The sequence below is a fragment of the Phasianus colchicus genome, chromosome 1 (genome assembly GCF_987193195.1).
Source record: "Phasianus colchicus chromosome 1, bPhaCol1.hap1.1, whole genome shotgun sequence".
Classification (NCBI taxonomy): domain Eukaryota; kingdom Metazoa; phylum Chordata; class Aves; order Galliformes; family Phasianidae; genus Phasianus; species Phasianus colchicus.
Genome location: NC_143436.1, coordinates 194,187,902 through 194,205,695, shown reverse-complemented (window position 1 = coordinate 194,205,695; position 17,794 = coordinate 194,187,902). Strand labels below are relative to the sequence as shown.

The following is a 17,794-nucleotide window of genomic DNA, read 5'->3' as shown; positions in this document are numbered from 1 at the left end:
GGAAGGGACATTGAAGGTCATCTAGTTCCAGCCCCCCTGCTAGAGGCAGGGACACCTCCCTGTAGACCACGTTGCTCACAGCCCCATCCAGCCTGGCCTTGATTGCCTCTCGAGTGGGGCATCCACAACCTCTCTGGGCAACCCGTGCCAGTCTCTCACCACCCTCCCGGTAAAGAATGTCTTCCTAATATCTAGTCTAAAACTACCCTCTTCTAGTTTAAAGTCCTTTCCCCTTGTCCTGTCACCACTTGCCCGTATAAAAAGTCCCTCCCCAGCTTTCCTGTAGGCCCCCTTCAGGTACTGTGCAGCCACAGGAAGGTCCCCTCAGAGCCTTCTCTTCTCCAGGCCAAAGAGCCCCAACCCCATCAGCCTGTCCTCGTAGGGAAGGTGCTCCAGCCCTCTGATCATCTTCGTGGCACTCCTCTGGTCCCGCTCCAACAGCTCCACGCCCTTCCTGTGTTGGGGCTCCAGCAGGGGATGCACTTCTGCACGTGGGGGCTCACGACAGCAGAGTAGGGGGGTGGAATCACCTCTCTTGCCCTGCTGGTAGCGCTTCTCCTGGCGCGACCCAGGATACAGCTGGCCTTCTGGGCTACAAGCACACGTTGGCAGCTCATACTGAATCTTTCATCAATTGACACGCCCAGGTCCTTCTCCTCAGCGCTGCCCTCAAGCCATTCACTGCCCATCCTGTATCTTTGCTTGGGATTGCCTCGACCCAGGTACAGGACCTTGCACTTGGCCTTGCTGAGCTCCACGAGGTTGGCATGGACCCACCTCTCAAGCCTGTCCAGCTCCCTTTGGAGAGCATCCCTTTCCTCTAGCGTGTCAGCTACACCACTCGGCTTGGTGTTGTCTGCAAACTTGCTGAGGGTGCACTCCGCCCCACTGCCCACCGTTCCCTAGCAAAGCAGTGCATACTGGATAGTTCAGTGCTTTCCTTTCAATTTCTGCGATTCTTCCAGTGCAAACAACAGGAGAAGGAAAATGATTACAGAGTGCAACGGACAACATGAAAGCCTCAGATGTAATTTCAGCTCTGTTAGCAGCTCCTCCATTTGGTGCAGCAGTGAGATCACAGAATCACAGAATCACAGAAACACCAAGGTTGGCAAAGACCTTCAAGATCATCCAGTCCAACCATCCACCTATCACCAACAGTACTCACTAAACCGTGTCTCTCAACACAAAATCTAACCGTTCCTTGAAGATCTCCAGGGTCGGTGACTCCTGCACCTCCCTGGGCCATTCCAGCACCTGACCACTCTTTCAGAAAAGTAGTATTTCCTAGCGTCCAGCCTAAATGTCCCCTGGCACAGCTTGAAGCCATCCCCTCTAGTTCTGTCACCGGTTATACGAGAGAAGAGGCCGACCCCCAGCTCTCTACAAGCTCCCTTCAGGTAGTGACAGAGAGCAATAAGGTCTCCCCTGAGCCTCCTCTTCTCCTGACTGAACAATCCCAGCCCTTCAGCCGCTCCTCATAAGGCCCGTGCTGCAGACCCCTCACCAGCTTTGTCGCCCTTCTTTCAACCCGCTCCGGGGCCTCAATGTCTTCCTTGCAGTGAGGGGCCCAAAACTGGACACAGTACTCCAGGTGCGGCCTCACCAGAGCTGAGTACAGAGGGACAATCACCTCCCTGTTCCTGCTGGCAACACCGTTCCTGATGCACGCCAGCATGCCATTGACCTTCTTGGCCACCCGGGCACACTGCTGGCTCATGTTCAGCCGAGCATCAATCGACACCCCCAGGTCCATTTCCTCCACACAGTCTTCCAGCCACTCCGCCCCAAGCCTGTAGCGTTGCCTGGGGTTCTTGTGGACAGAGTGCAGGACCCGGCATTTGGCCCTGTTGAAACTCATCCATTGGCTTCAGTCCAGCTATCCAGCCTGTCCAGATCCCTCTGTAGGGCATGTAATGTTTGAAGATGACACACAGTTGTGAAAACCTATTAAAACGGCCTCAGCTTCCACGCAAACTGAGTGCCACGAAAAGGACAACAAAATTGCTTCCAACCTGTCCAAATTGTCAGTCAGCGATAAGAATCCAAGGGGTCTGGAACCAGACCAGGGAGGCTGAGCCGCCGTGCCTCAGGCTCTCCCTCCGTTTTCCAGCAGCTCTTGCTGTGGTATTTTGCCGCCATTTTTCCTTCCTGGGAAGGCTCGGCTCCCTCGCTGCAGGCCTCTGCTACGAAGCTGATCCGCACGGCGTCTTTGCGGAACTGGCCCTGCTGAGGATTCCCAGTGTGCCCTGGATGCTTCCCGGCGTGCTGCAGGACTCACAGCACCTCCCTGTGTGCTCTGGGGGATGCTGCACTACCTCAGCAGGACGTGGGCTCCCACTCAGGACGTGCTCTCTCCCCCTGGGGCATGGCTGGCTGTGGGCACCTGCAGCCACCGGTGCCTCTTCTCCCCTGGCCCAGGGCCCTTCCTCCTCCCCAGGCGCGTGCCCCCAAAACCTACACAGCAGCACTCTCCTGCACCAACGCCTTTCGTGCTGCCGCTCTCCCGGACCCACTGCCACCACAATGACACAGGCTGCAGGAGTGATGATTTTATTTATCGCATGCACGCTTGAAAATGGAGGTGATGATCCCGGAGATGTTGGCATGCGCTCAGTGGAAGACGTTGTTGTCATCAAGGAGTTTTCTGCTCACGAACCTTTGGTGGACTGAGGCGTGGGGGATTTTGGCAAGGTGGGAATGTAGGCAGCTCTGTTCCTCGCCTCTTTTTTCCTGCTCCTGTAGGAGAAATGACCGAGTATATTGCTGTTATTTGCATGGAAATGCCCGTTGGGAATTGCTCCCTCCTTCCCTGTGCTGTCCCACGTGCCCCTGGGAATTTTCCACAAACTAATCTGGGGTTGCTATGGCACGTACTCATCTCTAGAACTTGACTGGAGAGATGCATCTAAGTGTCGCATCTCTCTAGCCACGTGGGTGATCCAAAGCCACCCCCTGACAGCCAGGGCAGTTCAGACCTCTCAGGTCAGACCAGGAGGAGGGCAGGAGGCGTTCCAGGCACACAGCAGGAATTTCCACGGTGCAGCAGGGCAGAGAATGACCATGGAGGAGCATCAGAGACAAAGCGTTATCGACTGACCACAGCCCCCACTCCATGTTCCCCTGCTCTGCTGGGAGGGGAGAAGGTAGAAAAGGGTGGATGGGGAGGAAGTGTTTTTAGTTTGCTTTTAGTTCTCATTATTCTACTCCTACTAACTGGCATCAAATCCTAACTGGTATCTTCCCCGAGTTGAGCTTGTTTTGCCCAGGATGGCAGACAGTGAGACATCTCTCTATACTTAACTTGACCCACGTCCTCTTATTTTCCTTCTCCTGCTAAGGAGGGGGAGTGAGAGCAGGAGGGTGGGCACCTGACTGGCAGCCGTGGCCCGCTCGCCACACCTGGACGCTTGGAGAAAAATGGAGGCCGAGCTGCCCAGGACAGACATCACCGAGTCATTCTCTTGTGGCTGGGGTTGGCTGCCTCTCTGATGCCATACATCAAGCTCAACACCCAATCTCAGTGGGAAAATGCAGTCTGTGTACACCTGGGATATACCTGCAAGTAGAGAATGTTGTCTTTGGAGATGGCTTCCATCAAGTCCTTACTGAGGGAGAGTTCGCTGTGCAGGTGGCTGGCTTCTGCCACAGCCTCATGCGGTGGAGTGCTACAGGCTGCCCTCCCGCTGCCTGTAGAATAGCACGTAGGCAGTGTCCTTGGGGTATAAAGAAGCCAGCTTGCTGACTGATTCAAAGGAGTGGGTGGAAACCGTGGCGTCGTTGAAGAAGTACCACGGGATTTCAGAGTCCAACTGCTTGCCAGAAGCCCGTTTTGGTGTCCCGTCCCGGGGCGGTGCCTGGGGCCCGGTATCAGTGCACTCTCTGGAGAAGCAGTAGTAGTGGCCGCTCTGGGAGGTGATGCCCGAATGCACCACCACGCTGCAGAGATCGTACACGGCGGGCACGAAGGTGCTGCCCAGGTCAGCCGCGTCCTTCCCATGCCAGCAAATGTCCTCAGTTTCCTCTGGGCTGACGAGGATGGGCAGTTTAAGCACCGCAGGGATGGAGACACTGTCCAGGATCTTAATCCTCTTCATGGTCTGCGAGTCGAAGGAGAACCGCAGGAGTGTGAGGATGAGGTAGTGCGGGCCCTCTGCCAGCTCTGTCACCTTCTCAGCATCCTGCAAGGAAGCACATTTCTCGCAGTGGTATTGATTCCCTGCTGTCAATCTCTCCGGGGACAGAAAATAGTTGATTAAATCCGAGACGGATCGAGAGTCCTTAGGAGCGCGTGTCTGCTTCCCAAAAGCCAAGTGAGGATGTTTGGTTGTATCCACAGAGGTGCTTCTTGGTCTCCATACAGGCCTATCCGGAGGGGGGAAGGCCAACGACAGGTCTGTGAAGGCTTCTTCTCTAGAGGAGATGTTCAAACACTTCAAGCAACGAATCTTTGTCACCATTTTTCCCCCAAACATCTTCTCAATCAATGTCTTGTTGAAGGAATGACGCTCCCTGGCTTGAGACATCAAGCTGGATTCCGTCAGTTTCTGGTAGTAGATGCTCTTTCCAGTTTTCTCTTCTTCATGTAATCTTTGGCAGAAGAAAAAAGATGGCAACATAGAGCAATAAAAGCTAAAGAACGAGTTTCTACGTGTATGGTATCTGCTCTCCGCTCGTCACAGTAAACGTGTGATAGGTAACGGGTCTGTGCACACGGGTCTGATGCCAAGTGTGGTGTTGCAGAAAGCAGAGATGGTCAGTGTGCATTGACCCCACTTCCAGGGGCATCACCAGGACACTGGGGATTTGGGATTTTTAGGTGAAAGAAAGAAAGGCAAAACCAGCATTTTAAAGAGGAGGCTTGTCAGGCAAACACTTTTCCACTGAACTGGGTGCAATTTCAGAAATTTTCAAGCTGGCTTCATTTCTTACCCCCAGCTGGGCACAAACAGTTCTACGAAGAAGCCCCGGACTGGTTTTCCCATTTTTACACCAAATCTCTCAGACCTCAGCCACGTGCACCTCTCCCACGGGAGTCAGCATTTCATATTACGCTATGTCTTGGGGCCTCATCATGTCTGGGCTCCAAAATTGGAGTGCTTGCCACATACCGATTCAACAGGTACTTGAGATACTCCGAGCAGTCCTGCTGAGCACCAGGGGTAAACCAGGGTGGCCGGGAGGCAGAGAGGAAGCTGTCGGGTGAGACGGCAGGTCGCTGGAACCGAGACGGAAAAACACATTTAATCCACTGGATCTCACTTCATATAGGAGAAGACTTGCTTCGTTTGCTGCATCCAGCACTGAAAGGATGAACGTCAGCCCTGCTGAACATCCTTTTGCTGGACTGTCATGAGGAGAAGAGCTTCTATGTGCTCACTTTTACCAACGCCTGTCACTCAGGTACTCATATGAACTATCCATGCATTTATTTCATCATTCAGTTTCAAAATGGTTTGTGCTCCTGACCCAGAGACGTCTACCTAATTCAGCCTGAACTGAATTTGATCCTTAATTTGATACCAAGTCCATTTAAGAAAAAAAAAATCCACTCGACTTCCACCCATCCTTCTGATCACTGCAGGCAGGTAATCTGCATTACTGGATGATGTAATCAGTGCCATTCGGCAATTGTTGTCTAATTAATATGCTGAAAGGCCCATCATTGGCTGGAGAAATGACTTTAAGTGCTGGCCCAAAAGAAAAATAACTAGAGGGATTACAGGAAATTACTGGGAAGTTATTAACTGCGAGCTACACAGCAAGCAAGTCTGCTAATGCATCAAACACACCGTAACCTGCTTTGAACAAACAGGCTCTTTTACGACCAAATACTCCTCAAGTTAAGATGTTCTCGATATTACCCCCTGAAAGTGATCTGTAATGGATCTGTAATGGTGCAGCACCACAATGTAACGAGCCAGGGTTGCCAGTCAAGTCTTGGGAAATGGAGAGGTACAGGAAAGTGGGTCAACAGCAAGTGAAAATTCAAAGCTGTGTCTCTGGGGGACAGACGGGTGTTTTCACAAATGGACCTGGACATGACCCATCTGGAGTCACTCACGTTAAATTTCAGGCTGGTGAAGAAAGCGCTCGTAATTAATCTGTTTGTGGGTTAATTTGTTTTACTTTCCCTCGGATACAAAAGATTCATAACATCTGGAATCCAAGGGTTTGTTGCTCGTGTAGCTTTTGGTCTTTGGTTTTTTGGTCTGCCAAAGCTAATTTTAAGGCATTTTCTACTGATTGACTGCAGTTTGCAGTGAGGCAAGGGGACAAACATGTTACTCGGGTCTTCTTCCTTGCTGCACAGCAAGAAACAGAAAGTGCTGTTTTACACCAACAGGCTTTTCAGTTGGCCACGCATATAAACTATTACCAAATGGATTTCATTGTCAAAACTATTAGTTATTGTGTCCGTCAAAGCCAGGATGGACAGAGGCAGCCTGGTGTGAACACAGCTCACTTTCATGGATGACAGGAGCTGCAGACTCACTTTGCCTCCTCCACCCCCAAAATTAGCCTCTTTCCTGTCAACAAAATTTGCCCCATTACAAAAATGCACCCAGATCCACAACTCCTTATCAGCACATCGGAGCTGATGCAGGAAGCAACTTGGAGACGAGCCATTCCACGGCCGACAGGCCAAACAAATAACTAGAACATGAAATAATTACCTGACTGTGCTCCAAAAGTGCAAAGAGCGACCGGAGTTCTGTCATCAGGGGCTGGGAGATGCCCCCACTTAAATTCAACACCGAATGCCGAAAGCTGCAAAAGACAACAAGAGATGCAAACCAAGATGGACAATTAGAGTGGAAAGCACAATGCCAGGGCAGAGAGCAACCCTGGAGCAGTCCTAAGTGGGAACAAGGGAGCAACAACTCACTCCGAAGCCATGAAAAGAGCCTGGATGACACTGTTCACGTAGCAAGTGTTTCCCATGTTAATTAAGCCAGTCTTCCCTTTCTCTGATTTGCAGGCCAGGGGTGGGTAGAAGCAGGCCGGCTCATTCTTCTGGGAGGTCCCAGCATTTGGTCCCAAGAGATGTTTAATCGGGTCTTCCTCTGGAGCTGGAAGAGCCTTGGAAAGAGAGATCAGTGACACCAATCGTTATCTTTCTGATGGGCAAATGCAAAGCTCCTCTGCAGGAGGTGTTCGTGGCACAGCTTATCCTCATGCTCTTCACCTCGAGTACTGTCTGCAGTTTTGCGCCCCTCATTACAAGAAGGACATTGAGGCCCTGGAACGGGTCCAGAGAAGGGCAATGGAACTGGTGAGAGGTCTGGAGCACAAGTCTTACAAGGAGCGGCTGAGGAAGCTGGGATTGTTTAGTCTGGAGAAGAGGAGGCTCAGAGGAGACCTCATTGCACTCCACAAGTTCCCGAAGGGAGGTTGTGATGAGGAGGGGTTTGGCCTCTTCTCCCAGGCAACAAACAGGACCCGAGGAAATGGCCGCAAGTTGCGCCCGGGGAGATTTAGATTAGACACAAGGAAAAACTTTTTCTCTCAGGGAGTTGTCAGGCGCTGGAATGGATTGTGCAGGAAGGTGGTGGAGTCTGTTTGTCCTGTACCCAGGAAGCGAAAGGGCATGGGCACAGTGAAAGGGATGCAGGCTGGTTTTGCAGAGTATCACCCTGCAGGGCTCCGATTATAACAGAGCATTGCCAGCCTCGCAGGACTGCTTGGGGCAGCCGGCGGGGCTCACGCCACCTCTGGCATGGCCCTGCTTTGCACAGAGGTCTCCCACTGTGTGACAGCCCCATGGCTGGCAAGTCCCTGGGGAGAACTTATGGGCCTCTGGTGGTCTGCTTCCCTTGGATGTCCTCACGAATATGGTTCCCTGCTCCCCAGCCATGGTACCCTCCCTGCACAATGCATCTCCATCGCTCACCTCTGCCCAAGGCCTTCTTAATCTTCTCCAGAGGCTGCAGGCAGTCCAGTGAAGGCACAGAATGCAGATGTCGATCAAGGATTCTGTAAGGAGCCAGGCTCTCCTTTGCACAAGGTAGTCCCAAAGGTAGACCAGGATGGCAGGCAAGCCGTAGGCCTTCTGCTTGGTGCCTGGGGACGGCTGCTTTGGGCCCTCTGGAACGACCTTGCTGCCCTTGTACCAGACCCATCTGGGGCATCGGGAAGGTCCAAGCCAGCAGGGCCAGTAGGAGGTCAGGATCTTGGTCTCCAGTGGACGCTGCTCCTCAGGAAGGAGCTGGTTTGTCTTCCAGGCCTTGATTCTGGTAGGCCAGGAGATTAGGCCAAACCAGCAGGGCCAGGTGGAGGTCTGGCTCTTGGTCCCCACTGGGTGTTGCTCCTCGGTTAGGAGCTGTTTTGTCTTCCTGCCCTCAGTCCTGTCGGGGCAGGACGTTAGGCGAAACCAGCAGAGCCAGGTGGAGGTCTGGCTCTTGGTCCCCACTGGATGCTGTTCCTCGGGAAGGACCTGGTTTCTCTTCCTCTCCTCGATCCGGTCGGAGCAGGAGGTTAGACCAAACCAGCAGGGCCAGGTGGAGGTCTGGCTCTTGGTCCTAACCAGATGCTGCTCCTCGGGAAGGACTGGGTTTGTCTTCCTGCCCTCAGTCCTGTCGGGGCAGGAGGCCAGGCCAATCCAGCAAAGCCAGGTGGAGGTCTGGCTCTTGGTCCCCACTGGATGCTCTTCCTCAGGAAGGAGCTGGTTTCCCTTCCTCTCTTCAATCCTGATGGGACAGGAGGTTAAGCCAAACCAGCAGGGCCAGGTGGAGGTCTGGCACTTGGTCTCCTCTGTACACTGCTCCTCAGGAAGGAGCTTGTTTGTCTTCTTTCCCTCAGTCCTGTCAGGGCATGAGGCTAGGCCAAGCCAGCAGGGCCAGGTGGAGGTCAGGATCTTGGTCTCCACTGGATGCTCTTCCTCAGGAAGGAGCTGGTTTCCCTTCCTCTCTTCGATCCTGATGGGACAGGAGGTTAAGCCAAACCAGCAGGGCCAGGTGGAGGTCTGGCACTTGGTCTCCTCTGTACACTGCTCCTCACGAAGGAGCTTGTTTGTCTTCTTTCCCTCAGTCCTGTCAGGGCATGAGGCTAGGCCAAGCCAGCAGGGCCAGGTGGAGGTCTGGCTCTTGGTCCCCACTGGATGCTCTTCCTCAGGAAGGAGCTGGTTTCCCTTCCTCTCTTCGATCCTGTCGGAGCAGGAGGTTAGACCAAACCAGCAGGGCCAGAAGGAGGTCTGGCTCTTGGTCCTAACCAGATGCTGCTCCTCAGGAAGGAGCTGGTTTTTCTTCTTGCCCTCAGTCCTGTCGGGACAGGAGTCTAGGCCAATCCAGCAGAGCCAGGTGGCGGTCTGGCTTCTGGTCCCCACTGGATGCTGCTCCTCAGGAAGGACCGGGATCGTCTTCCTCTCCTCAGTCCTGTCGGGGCAGGTGGTGAGGCCAAACCAGCAAGGCCAGGTGGAGGTCTGGCTCTTGGTCCCCACTGGATGCTGCTCCTCAGGAACATCCAGCTTCTGGTCCCAATTCCAGACCCAGCTGAGACGGCTGACATAGCCCGGTCCATGTCCCCCAAATGGAGACATGGTCAGAGCCAAGGCCAGGATGAATGCCAGGCTGAGCTTCATCCTGTTCTCTCCCAGAGAACAATCTCAACGCACAAATGGCTGTCACCCAGAGCAGAGCTCCAGCAATGACCACCAGCACGGAGCGGCCGCTCCACGAGTCTGAGCTGGGGGAGGCTGCCAGTGTGACTCGAGGAAGACTGATGTCATGCCCTGCTCTATGATGTCACAGTGCCTTTCCCCTGCGCTGGCCATAGGATTCCCAGCATGCCCTGGTGGATACCCTGGTGGATTGTTTAGATATGGATCTCATCAAGGCAGAGGATCAAAGCTCAGAGAATTCCTCCATGTGCCACGCCAGCAAAGCAGGAAGGCGACACGGCAGAAGCCGGAAGGTTTTGGAAACCTCCGTGGACGCAAGTTTAATGAACTACTCTGAACAATAGCCAGATACAGTGTGCTTTTTTCTAACTTGAGCTGCTCAAAATGGAGCAGCTTCAGCTCCATTTTGATTTCACATCAGCAGCACTTTCAGCCTAGCAGACTTAAATACAAGAAGCATGCTCTGCTATTCATCCAGAAAAAAATAGCAATGGCATTGCCATCTAGATTTGGAGCAGCGTGGCTCCTGGGCATGGAGGAGGGCCCTGATGTACCCGTCTCGGGGCTGGGGACTCAACACCCAAATCCCACAACACCGTCCGACCTCTGCTTCCTCCCATCCAACGAATCGTCGAATCATAGCAACACAGAATGGTTAGGGTTGGAAGGGACATTGAAGGTCATCTAGTTCCAGCCCCCCTGCTAGAGGCAGGGACACCTCCCTGTAGACCACGTTGCTCACAGCCCCATCCAGCCTGGCCTTGATTGCCTCTCGAGTGGGGCATCCACAACCTCTCTGGGCAACCCGTGCCAGTCTCTCACCACCCTCCTGGTGGTGAGATAAGAATCCAAGCGATAAGAATCCAAGGGGTCTGGAACCAGACCAGGGAGGCTGAGCCGCCGTGCCTCAGGCTCTCCCTCCGTTTTCCAGCAGCTCTTGCTGTGGTTTTTTGCCGCCATTTTTCCTTCCTGGGAAGGCTCGGCTCCCTCGCTGCAGGCCTCTGCTACGAAGCTGATCCGCACGGCGTCTTTGCGGAACTGGCCCTGCTGAGGATTCCCAGCGTGCCCTGGATGCTTCCCGGCGTGCTGCAGGACTCACAGCACCTCCCTGTGTGCTCTGGGGGATGCTGCACTACCTCAGCAGGATGTGGGCTCCCACTCGGGATGTGCTCTCTCCCCCTGGGGCATGGCTGGCTGTGGGCACCTGCAGCCACCGGTGCCTCTTCTCCCCCGGCCCAGGGCCCTTCCTCCTCCCCAGGCGCGTGCCCCCAAAACCTACACAGCAGCACTCTCCTGCACCAACGCCTTTCGTGCTGCCGCTCTCCCAGACCCACTGCCACCACAATGACACAGGCTGCAGGAGTGATGATTTTATTTATCGCATGCACGCTTGAAAATGGAGGTGATGATCCCGGAGATGTTGGCATGCGCTCAGTGGAAGACGTTGTTGTCATCAAGGAGTTTTCTGCTCACGAACCTTTGGTGGACTGAGGCGTGGGGGATTTTGGCAAGGTGGGAATGTAGGCAGCTCTGTTCCTCGCCTCTTTTTTCCTGCTCCTGTAGGAGAAATGACCGAGTATATTGCTGTTATTTGCATGGAAATGCCTATTGGGAATTGCTCCCTCCTTCCCTGTGCTGTCCCACGCGCCCCTGGGAATTTTCCCCAAACTAATCTGGGGTTGCTATGGCACGTACTCATCTCTAGAACTTGACTGGAGAGATGCATCTAAGTGTCGCATCTCTCTAGCCACGTGGGTGATCCAAAGCCACCCCCTGACAGCCAGGGCAGTTCAGACCTCTCAGGTCAGACCAGGAGGAGGGCAGGAGGCGTTCCAGGCACACAGCAGGAATTTCCACGGTGCAGCAGGGCAGAGAATGACCATGGAGGAGCATCAGAGACAAAGCGTTATCGACTGACCACAGCCCCCACTCCATGTTCCCCTGCTTTGCTGGGAGGGGAGAAGGTAGAAAAGGGTGGATGGGGAGGAAGTGTTTTTAGTTTGCTTTTAGTTCTCATTATTCTACTCCTACTAACTGGCATCAAATCCTAACTGGTATCTTCCCCGAGTTGAGCTTGTTTTGCCCAGGATGGCAGACAGTGAGACATCTCTCTATACTTAACTTGACCCACGTCCTCTTATTTTCCTTCTCCTGCTAAGGAGGGGGAGTGAGAGCAGGCGTGTGGGCACCTGACTGGCAGCCGTGGTCCACTCGCCACACCTGGACGCTTGGAGAAAAATGGAGGCCGAGCTGCCCAGGACAGACATCACCGAGTCATTCTCTTGTGGCTGGGGTTGGCTGCCTCTCTGATGCCATACATCAAGCTCAACACCCAATCTCAGTGGGAAAATGCAGTCTGTGTACACCTGGGATATACCTGCAAGTAGAGAATGTTGTCCTTGGAGATGGCTTCCATCAAGTCCTTACTGAGGGAGAGTTCGCTGTGCAGGTGGCTGGCTTCTGCCACAGCCTCATGCGGTGGAGTGCTACAGGCTGCCCTCCCGCTGCCTGTAGAATAGCACGTAGGCAGTGTCCTTGGGGTATAAAGAAGCCAGCTTGCTGACTGATTCAAAGGAGTGGGTGGAAACCGTGGCGTCGTTGAAGAAGTACCACGGGATTTCAGAGTCCAACTGCTTGCCAGAAGCCCGTTTTGGTGTCCCATCCCGGGGCGGTGCCTGGGGCCCGGTATCAGTGCACTCTCTGGAGAAGCAGTAGTAGTGGCCGCTCTGGGAGGTGATGCCCGAATGCACCACCACGCTGCAGAGATCGTACACGGCGGGCACGAAGGTGCTGCCCAGGTCAGCCGCGTCCTTCCCATGCCAGCAAATGTCCTCAGTTTCCTCTGGGCTGACGAGGATGGGCAGTTTAAGCACCACAGGGATGGAGACACTGTCCAGGATCTTAATCCTCTTCATGGTCTGCGGGTCGAAGGAGAACCGCAGGAGTGTGAGGATGAGGTAGTGCGGGCCCTCTGCCAGCTCTGTCACTTTCTCAGCATCCTGCAAGGAAGCACATTTCTCGCAGTGGTATTGATTCCCTGCTGTCAATCTCTCCGGGGACAGAAAATAGTTGATTAAATCCGAGACGGATCGAGAGTCCTTAGGAGCGCGTGTCTGCTTCCCAAAAGCCAAGTGAGGATGTTTGGTTGTATCCACAGAGGTGCTTCTTGGTCTCCATACAGGCCTATCCGGAGGGGGGAAGGCCAACGACAGGTCTGTGAAGGCTTCTTCTCTAGAGGAGATGTTCAAACACTTCAAGCAACGAATCTTTGTCACCATTTTTCCCCCAAACATCTTCTCAATCAATGTCTTGTTGAAGGAATGACGCTCCCTGGCTTGAGACATCAAGCTGGATTCCGTCAGTTTCTGGTAGTAGATGCTCTTTCCAGTTTTCTCTTCTTCATGTAATCTTTGGCAGAAGAAAAAAGATGGCAACATAGAGCAATAAAAGCTAAAGAACGAGTTTCTACGTGTATGGTATCTGCTCTCCGCTCGTCACAGTAAACGTGTGATAGGTAACGGGTCTGTGCACACGGGTCTGATGCCAAGTGTGGTGTTGCAGAAAGCAGAGATGGTCAGTGTGCATTGACCCCACTTCCAGGGGCATCACCAGGACACTGGGGATTTGGGATTTTTAGGTGAAAGAAAGAAAGGCAAAACCAGCATTTTAAAGAGGAGGCTTGTCAGGCAAACACTTTTCCACTGAACTGGGTGCAATTTCAGAAATTTTCAAGCTGGCTTCATTTCTTACCCCCAGCTGGGCACAAACAGTTCTACGAAGAAGCCCCGGACTGGTTTTCCCATTTTTACACCAAATCTCTCAGACCTCAGCCACGTGCACCTCTCCCACGGGAGTCAGCATTTCATATTACGCTATGTCTTGGGGCCTCATCATGTCTGGGTTCCAAAATTGGAGTGCTTGCCACATACCAATTCAACAGGTACTTGAGATACTCCGAGCAGTCCTGCTGAGCACCAGGGGTAAACCAGGGTGGCCGGGAGGCAGAGAGGAAGCTGTCGGGTGAGACGGCAGGTCGCTGGAACCGAGACGGAAAAACACATTTAATCCACTGGATCTCACTTCATATAGGAGAAGACTTGCTTCGTTTGCTGCATCCAGCACTGAAAGGATGAACGTCAGCCCTGCTGAACATCCTTTTGCTGGACTGTCATGAGGAGAAGAGCTTCTATGTGCTCACTTTTACCAACGCCTGTCACTCAGGTACTCATATGAACTATCCATGCATTTATTTCATCATTCAGTTTCAAAATGGTTTGTGCTCCTGACCCAGAGACGTCTACCTAATTCAGCCTGAACTGAATTTGATCCTTAATTTGATACCAAGTCCATTTAAGAAAAAAAAAATCCACTCGACTTCCACCCATCCTTCTGATCACTGCAGGCAGGTAATCTGCATTACTGGATGATGTAATCAGTGCCATTCGGCAATTGTTGTCTAATTAATATGCTGAAAGGCCCATCATTGGCTGGAGAAATGACTTTAAGTGCTGGCCCAAAAGAAAAATAACTAGAGGGATTACAGGAAATTACTGGGAAGTTATTAACTGCGAGCTACACAGCAAGCAAGTCTGCTAATGCATCAAACACACCGTAACCTGCTTTGAACAAACAGGCTCTTTTACGACCAAATACTCCTCAAGTTAAGATGTTCTCGATATTACCCCCTGAAAGTGATCTGTAATGGATCTGTAATGGTGCAGCACCACAATGTAACGAGCCAGGGTTGCCAGTCAAGTCTTGGGAAATGGAGAGGTACAGGAAAGTGGGTCAACAGCAAGTGAAAATTCAAAGCTGTGTCTCTGGGGGACAGACGGGTGTTTTCACAAATGGACCTGGACATGACCCATCTGGAGTCACTCACGTTAAATTTCAGGCTGGTGAAGAAAGCGCTCGTAATTAATCTGTTTGTGGGTTAATTTGTTTTACTTTCCCTCGGATACAAAAGATTCATAACATCTGGAATCCAAGGGTTTGTTGCTCGTGTAGCTTTTGGTCTTTGGTTTTTTGGTCTGCCAAAGCTAATTTTAAGGCATTTTCTACTGATTGACTGCAGTTTGCAGTGAGGCAAGGGGACAAACATGTTACTCGGGTCTTCTTCCTTGCTGCACAGCAAGAAACAGAAAGTGCTGTTTTACACCAACAGGCTTTTCAGTTGGCCACGCATATAAACTATTACCAAATGGATTTCATTGTCAAAACTATTAGTTATTGTGTCCGTCAAAGCCAGGATGGACAGAGGCAGCCTGGTGTGAACACAGCTCACTTTCATGGATGACAGGAGCTGCAGACTCACTTTGCCTCCTCCACCCCCAAAATTAGCCTCTTTCCTGTCAACAAAATTTGCCCCGTTTCAAAAATGCACCCAGATCCACAACTCCTTATCAGCACATCGGAGCTGATGCAGGAAGCAACTTGGAGACGAGCCATTCCACGGCCGACAGGCCAAACAAATAACTAGAACATGAAATAATTACCTGACTGTGCTCCAAAAGTGCAAAGAGCGACCGGAGTTCTGTCATCAGGGGCTGGGAGATGCCCCCACTTAAATTCAACACCGAATGCCGAAAGCTGCAAAAGACAACAAGAGATGCAAACCAAGATGGACAATTAGAGTGGAAAGCACAATGCCAGGGCAGAGAGCAACCCTGGAGCAGTCCTAAGTGGGAACAAGGGAGCAACAACTCACTCTGAAGCCATGAAAAGAGCCTGGATGACACTGTTCACGTAGCAAGTGTTTCCCATGTTAATTAAGCCAGTCTTCCCTTTCTCTGATTTGCAGGCCAGGGGTGGGTAGAAGCAGGCCGGCTCATTCTTCTGGGAGGTCCCAGCATTTGGTCCCAAGAGATGTTTAATCGGGTCTTCCTCTGGAGCTGGAAGAGCCTTGGAAAGAGAGATCAGTGACACCAATCGTTATCTTTCTGATGGGCAAATGCAAAGCTCCTCTGCAGGAGGTGTTCGTGGCACAGCTTATCCTCATGCTCTTCACCTCGAGTACTGTCTGCAGTTTTGGGCCCCTCATTACAAGAAGGACATTGAGGCCCTGGAACGGGTCTAGAGAAGGGCAATGGAACTGGTGAGAGGTCTGGAGCACAAGTCTTAGAAGGAGCGGCTGAGGAAGCTGGGATTGTTTAGTCTGGAGAAGAGGAGGCTCAGAGGAGACCTCATTGCACTCCACAAGTTCCCGAAGGGAGGTTGTGATGAGGAGGGGTTTGGCCTCTTCTCCCAGGCAACAAACAGGACCCGAGGAAATGGCCGCAAGTTGCGCCCGGGGAGATTTAGATTAGACACAAGGAAAAACTTTTTCTCTCAGGGAGTTGTCAGGCGCTGGAATGGATTGTGCAGGAAGGTGGTGGAGTCTGTTTGTCCTGTACCCAGGAAGCGAAAGGGCATGGGCACAGTGAAAGGGATGCAGGCTGGTTTTGCAGAGTATCACCCTGCAGGGCTCCGATTATAACAGAGCATTGCCAGCCTCGCAGGACTGCTTGGGGCAGCCGGCGAGGCTCACGCCACCTCTGGCATGGCCCTGCTTTGCACAGAGGTCTCCCACTGTGTGACAGCCCCATGGCTGGCAAGTCCCTGGGGAGAACTTATGGGCCTCTGGTGGTCTGCTTCCCTTGGATGTCCTCACGAATATGGTTCCCTGCTCCCCAGCCATGGTACCCTCCCTGCACAATGCATCTCCATCGCTCACCTCTGCCCAAGGCCTTCTTAATCTTCTCCAGAGGCTGCAGGCAGTCCAGTGAAGGCACAGAATGCAGATGTCGATCAAGGATTCTGTAAGGAGCCAGGCTCTCCTTTGCACAAGGTAGTCCCAAAGGTAGAACAGGATGGCAGGCAAGCCGTAGGCCTTCTGCTTGGTGCCTGGGGACGGCTGCTTTGGGCCCTCTGGAACGACCTTGCTGCCCTTGTACCAGACCCATCTGGGGCATCGGGAAGGTCCAAGCCAGCAGGGCCAGTAGGAGGTCAGGATCTTGGTCTCCACTGGACGCTGCTCCTCAGGAAGGAGCTGGTTTGTCTTCCAGGCCTTGATTCTGGTAGGCCAGGAGATTAGGCCAAACCAGCAGGGCCAGGTGGAGGTCTGGCTCTTGGTCCCCACTGGGTGTTGCTCCTCGGGAAGGAGCTGTTTTGTCTTCCTGCCCTCAGTCCTGTCGGGGCAGGACGTTAGGCGAAACCAGCAGAGCCAGGTGGAGGTCTGGCTCTTGGTCCCCACTAAATGCTGTTCCTCAGGAAGGACCTGGTTTCTCTTCCTCTCCTCGATCCGGTCGGAGCAGGAGGTTAGACCAAACCAGCAGGGCCAGGTGGAGGTCTGGCTCTTGGTCCTAACCAGATGCTGCTCCTCGGGAAGGACTGGGTTTGTCTTCCTGCCCTCAGTCCTGTCGGGGCAGGAGGCCAGGCCAATCCAGCAAAGCCAGGTGGAGGTCTGGCTCTTGGTCCCCACTGGATGCTCCTCCTCAGGAAGGAGCTGGTTTCCCTTCCTCTCTTCGATCCTGATGGGACAGGAGGTTAAGCCAAGCCAGCAGGGCCAGGTGGAGGTCTGGCACTTGTTCTCCTCTGTACGCTGCTCCTCAGGAAGGAGCTTGTTTGTCTTCTTTCCCTCAGTCCTGTCAGGGCATGAGGCTAGGCCAAGCCAGCAGGGCCAGGTGGAGGTCAGGATCTTGGTCTCCACTGGATGCTCTTCCTCAGGAAGGAGCTGGTTTCCCTTCCTCTCTTCGATCCTGATGGGACAGGAGGTTAAGCCAAACCAGCAGGGCCAGAAGGAGGTCTGGCTCTTGGTCCTAACCAGATGCTGCTCCTCAGGAAGGAGCTGGTTTTTCTTCTTGCCCTCAGTCCTGTCGGGACAGGAGTCTAGGCCAATCCAGCAGAGCCAGGTGGCGGTCTGGCTTCTGGTCCCCACTGGATGCTGCTCCTCAGGAAGGACCGGGATCGTCTTCCTCTCCTCAGTCCTGTCGGGGCAGGTGGTGAGGCCAAACCAGCAAGGCCAGGTGGAGGTCTGGCTCTTGGTCCCCACTGGATGCTGCTCCTCAGGAACATCCAGCTTCTGGTCCCAATTCCAGACCCAGCTGAGACGGCTGACATAGCCCGGTCCATGTCCCCCAAATGGAGACATGGTCAGAGCCAAGGCCAGGATGAATGCCAGGCTGAGCTTCATCCTGT

General features: G+C 53.1%; 2 protein-coding genes across 2 annotated transcripts; both read right to left on the bottom strand.

The window, feature by feature from the left end:
• Window positions 1-6: 6 nt before the first annotated feature.
• LOC149920344 (uncharacterized) lies at window positions 7-9,580 on the bottom strand. The gene is given in 7 exon segments (XM_090147460.1): window positions 7-2,739; window positions 3,560-3,683; window positions 3,685-4,667; window positions 5,054-5,218; window positions 6,678-6,771; window positions 6,890-7,083; window positions 7,895-9,580. Coding segments are annotated over 7 exon segments (3,372 nt in total). The 3' UTR covers window positions 7-2,613.
• A 1,149-nt stretch (window positions 9,581-10,729) lies between these two features.
• On the bottom strand, window positions 10,730-17,789 carry LOC149920343 (ubiquitin carboxyl-terminal hydrolase 35-like). The gene is given in 8 exon segments (XM_090147389.1): window positions 10,730-11,176; window positions 11,997-12,120; window positions 12,122-13,027; window positions 13,549-13,655; window positions 15,115-15,208; window positions 15,327-15,520; window positions 16,332-17,127; window positions 17,383-17,789. Coding segments are annotated over 8 exon segments (2,754 nt in total). The 3' UTR covers window positions 10,730-11,050.
• Between the last annotated feature and the right edge of the window lie 5 nt (window positions 17,790-17,794).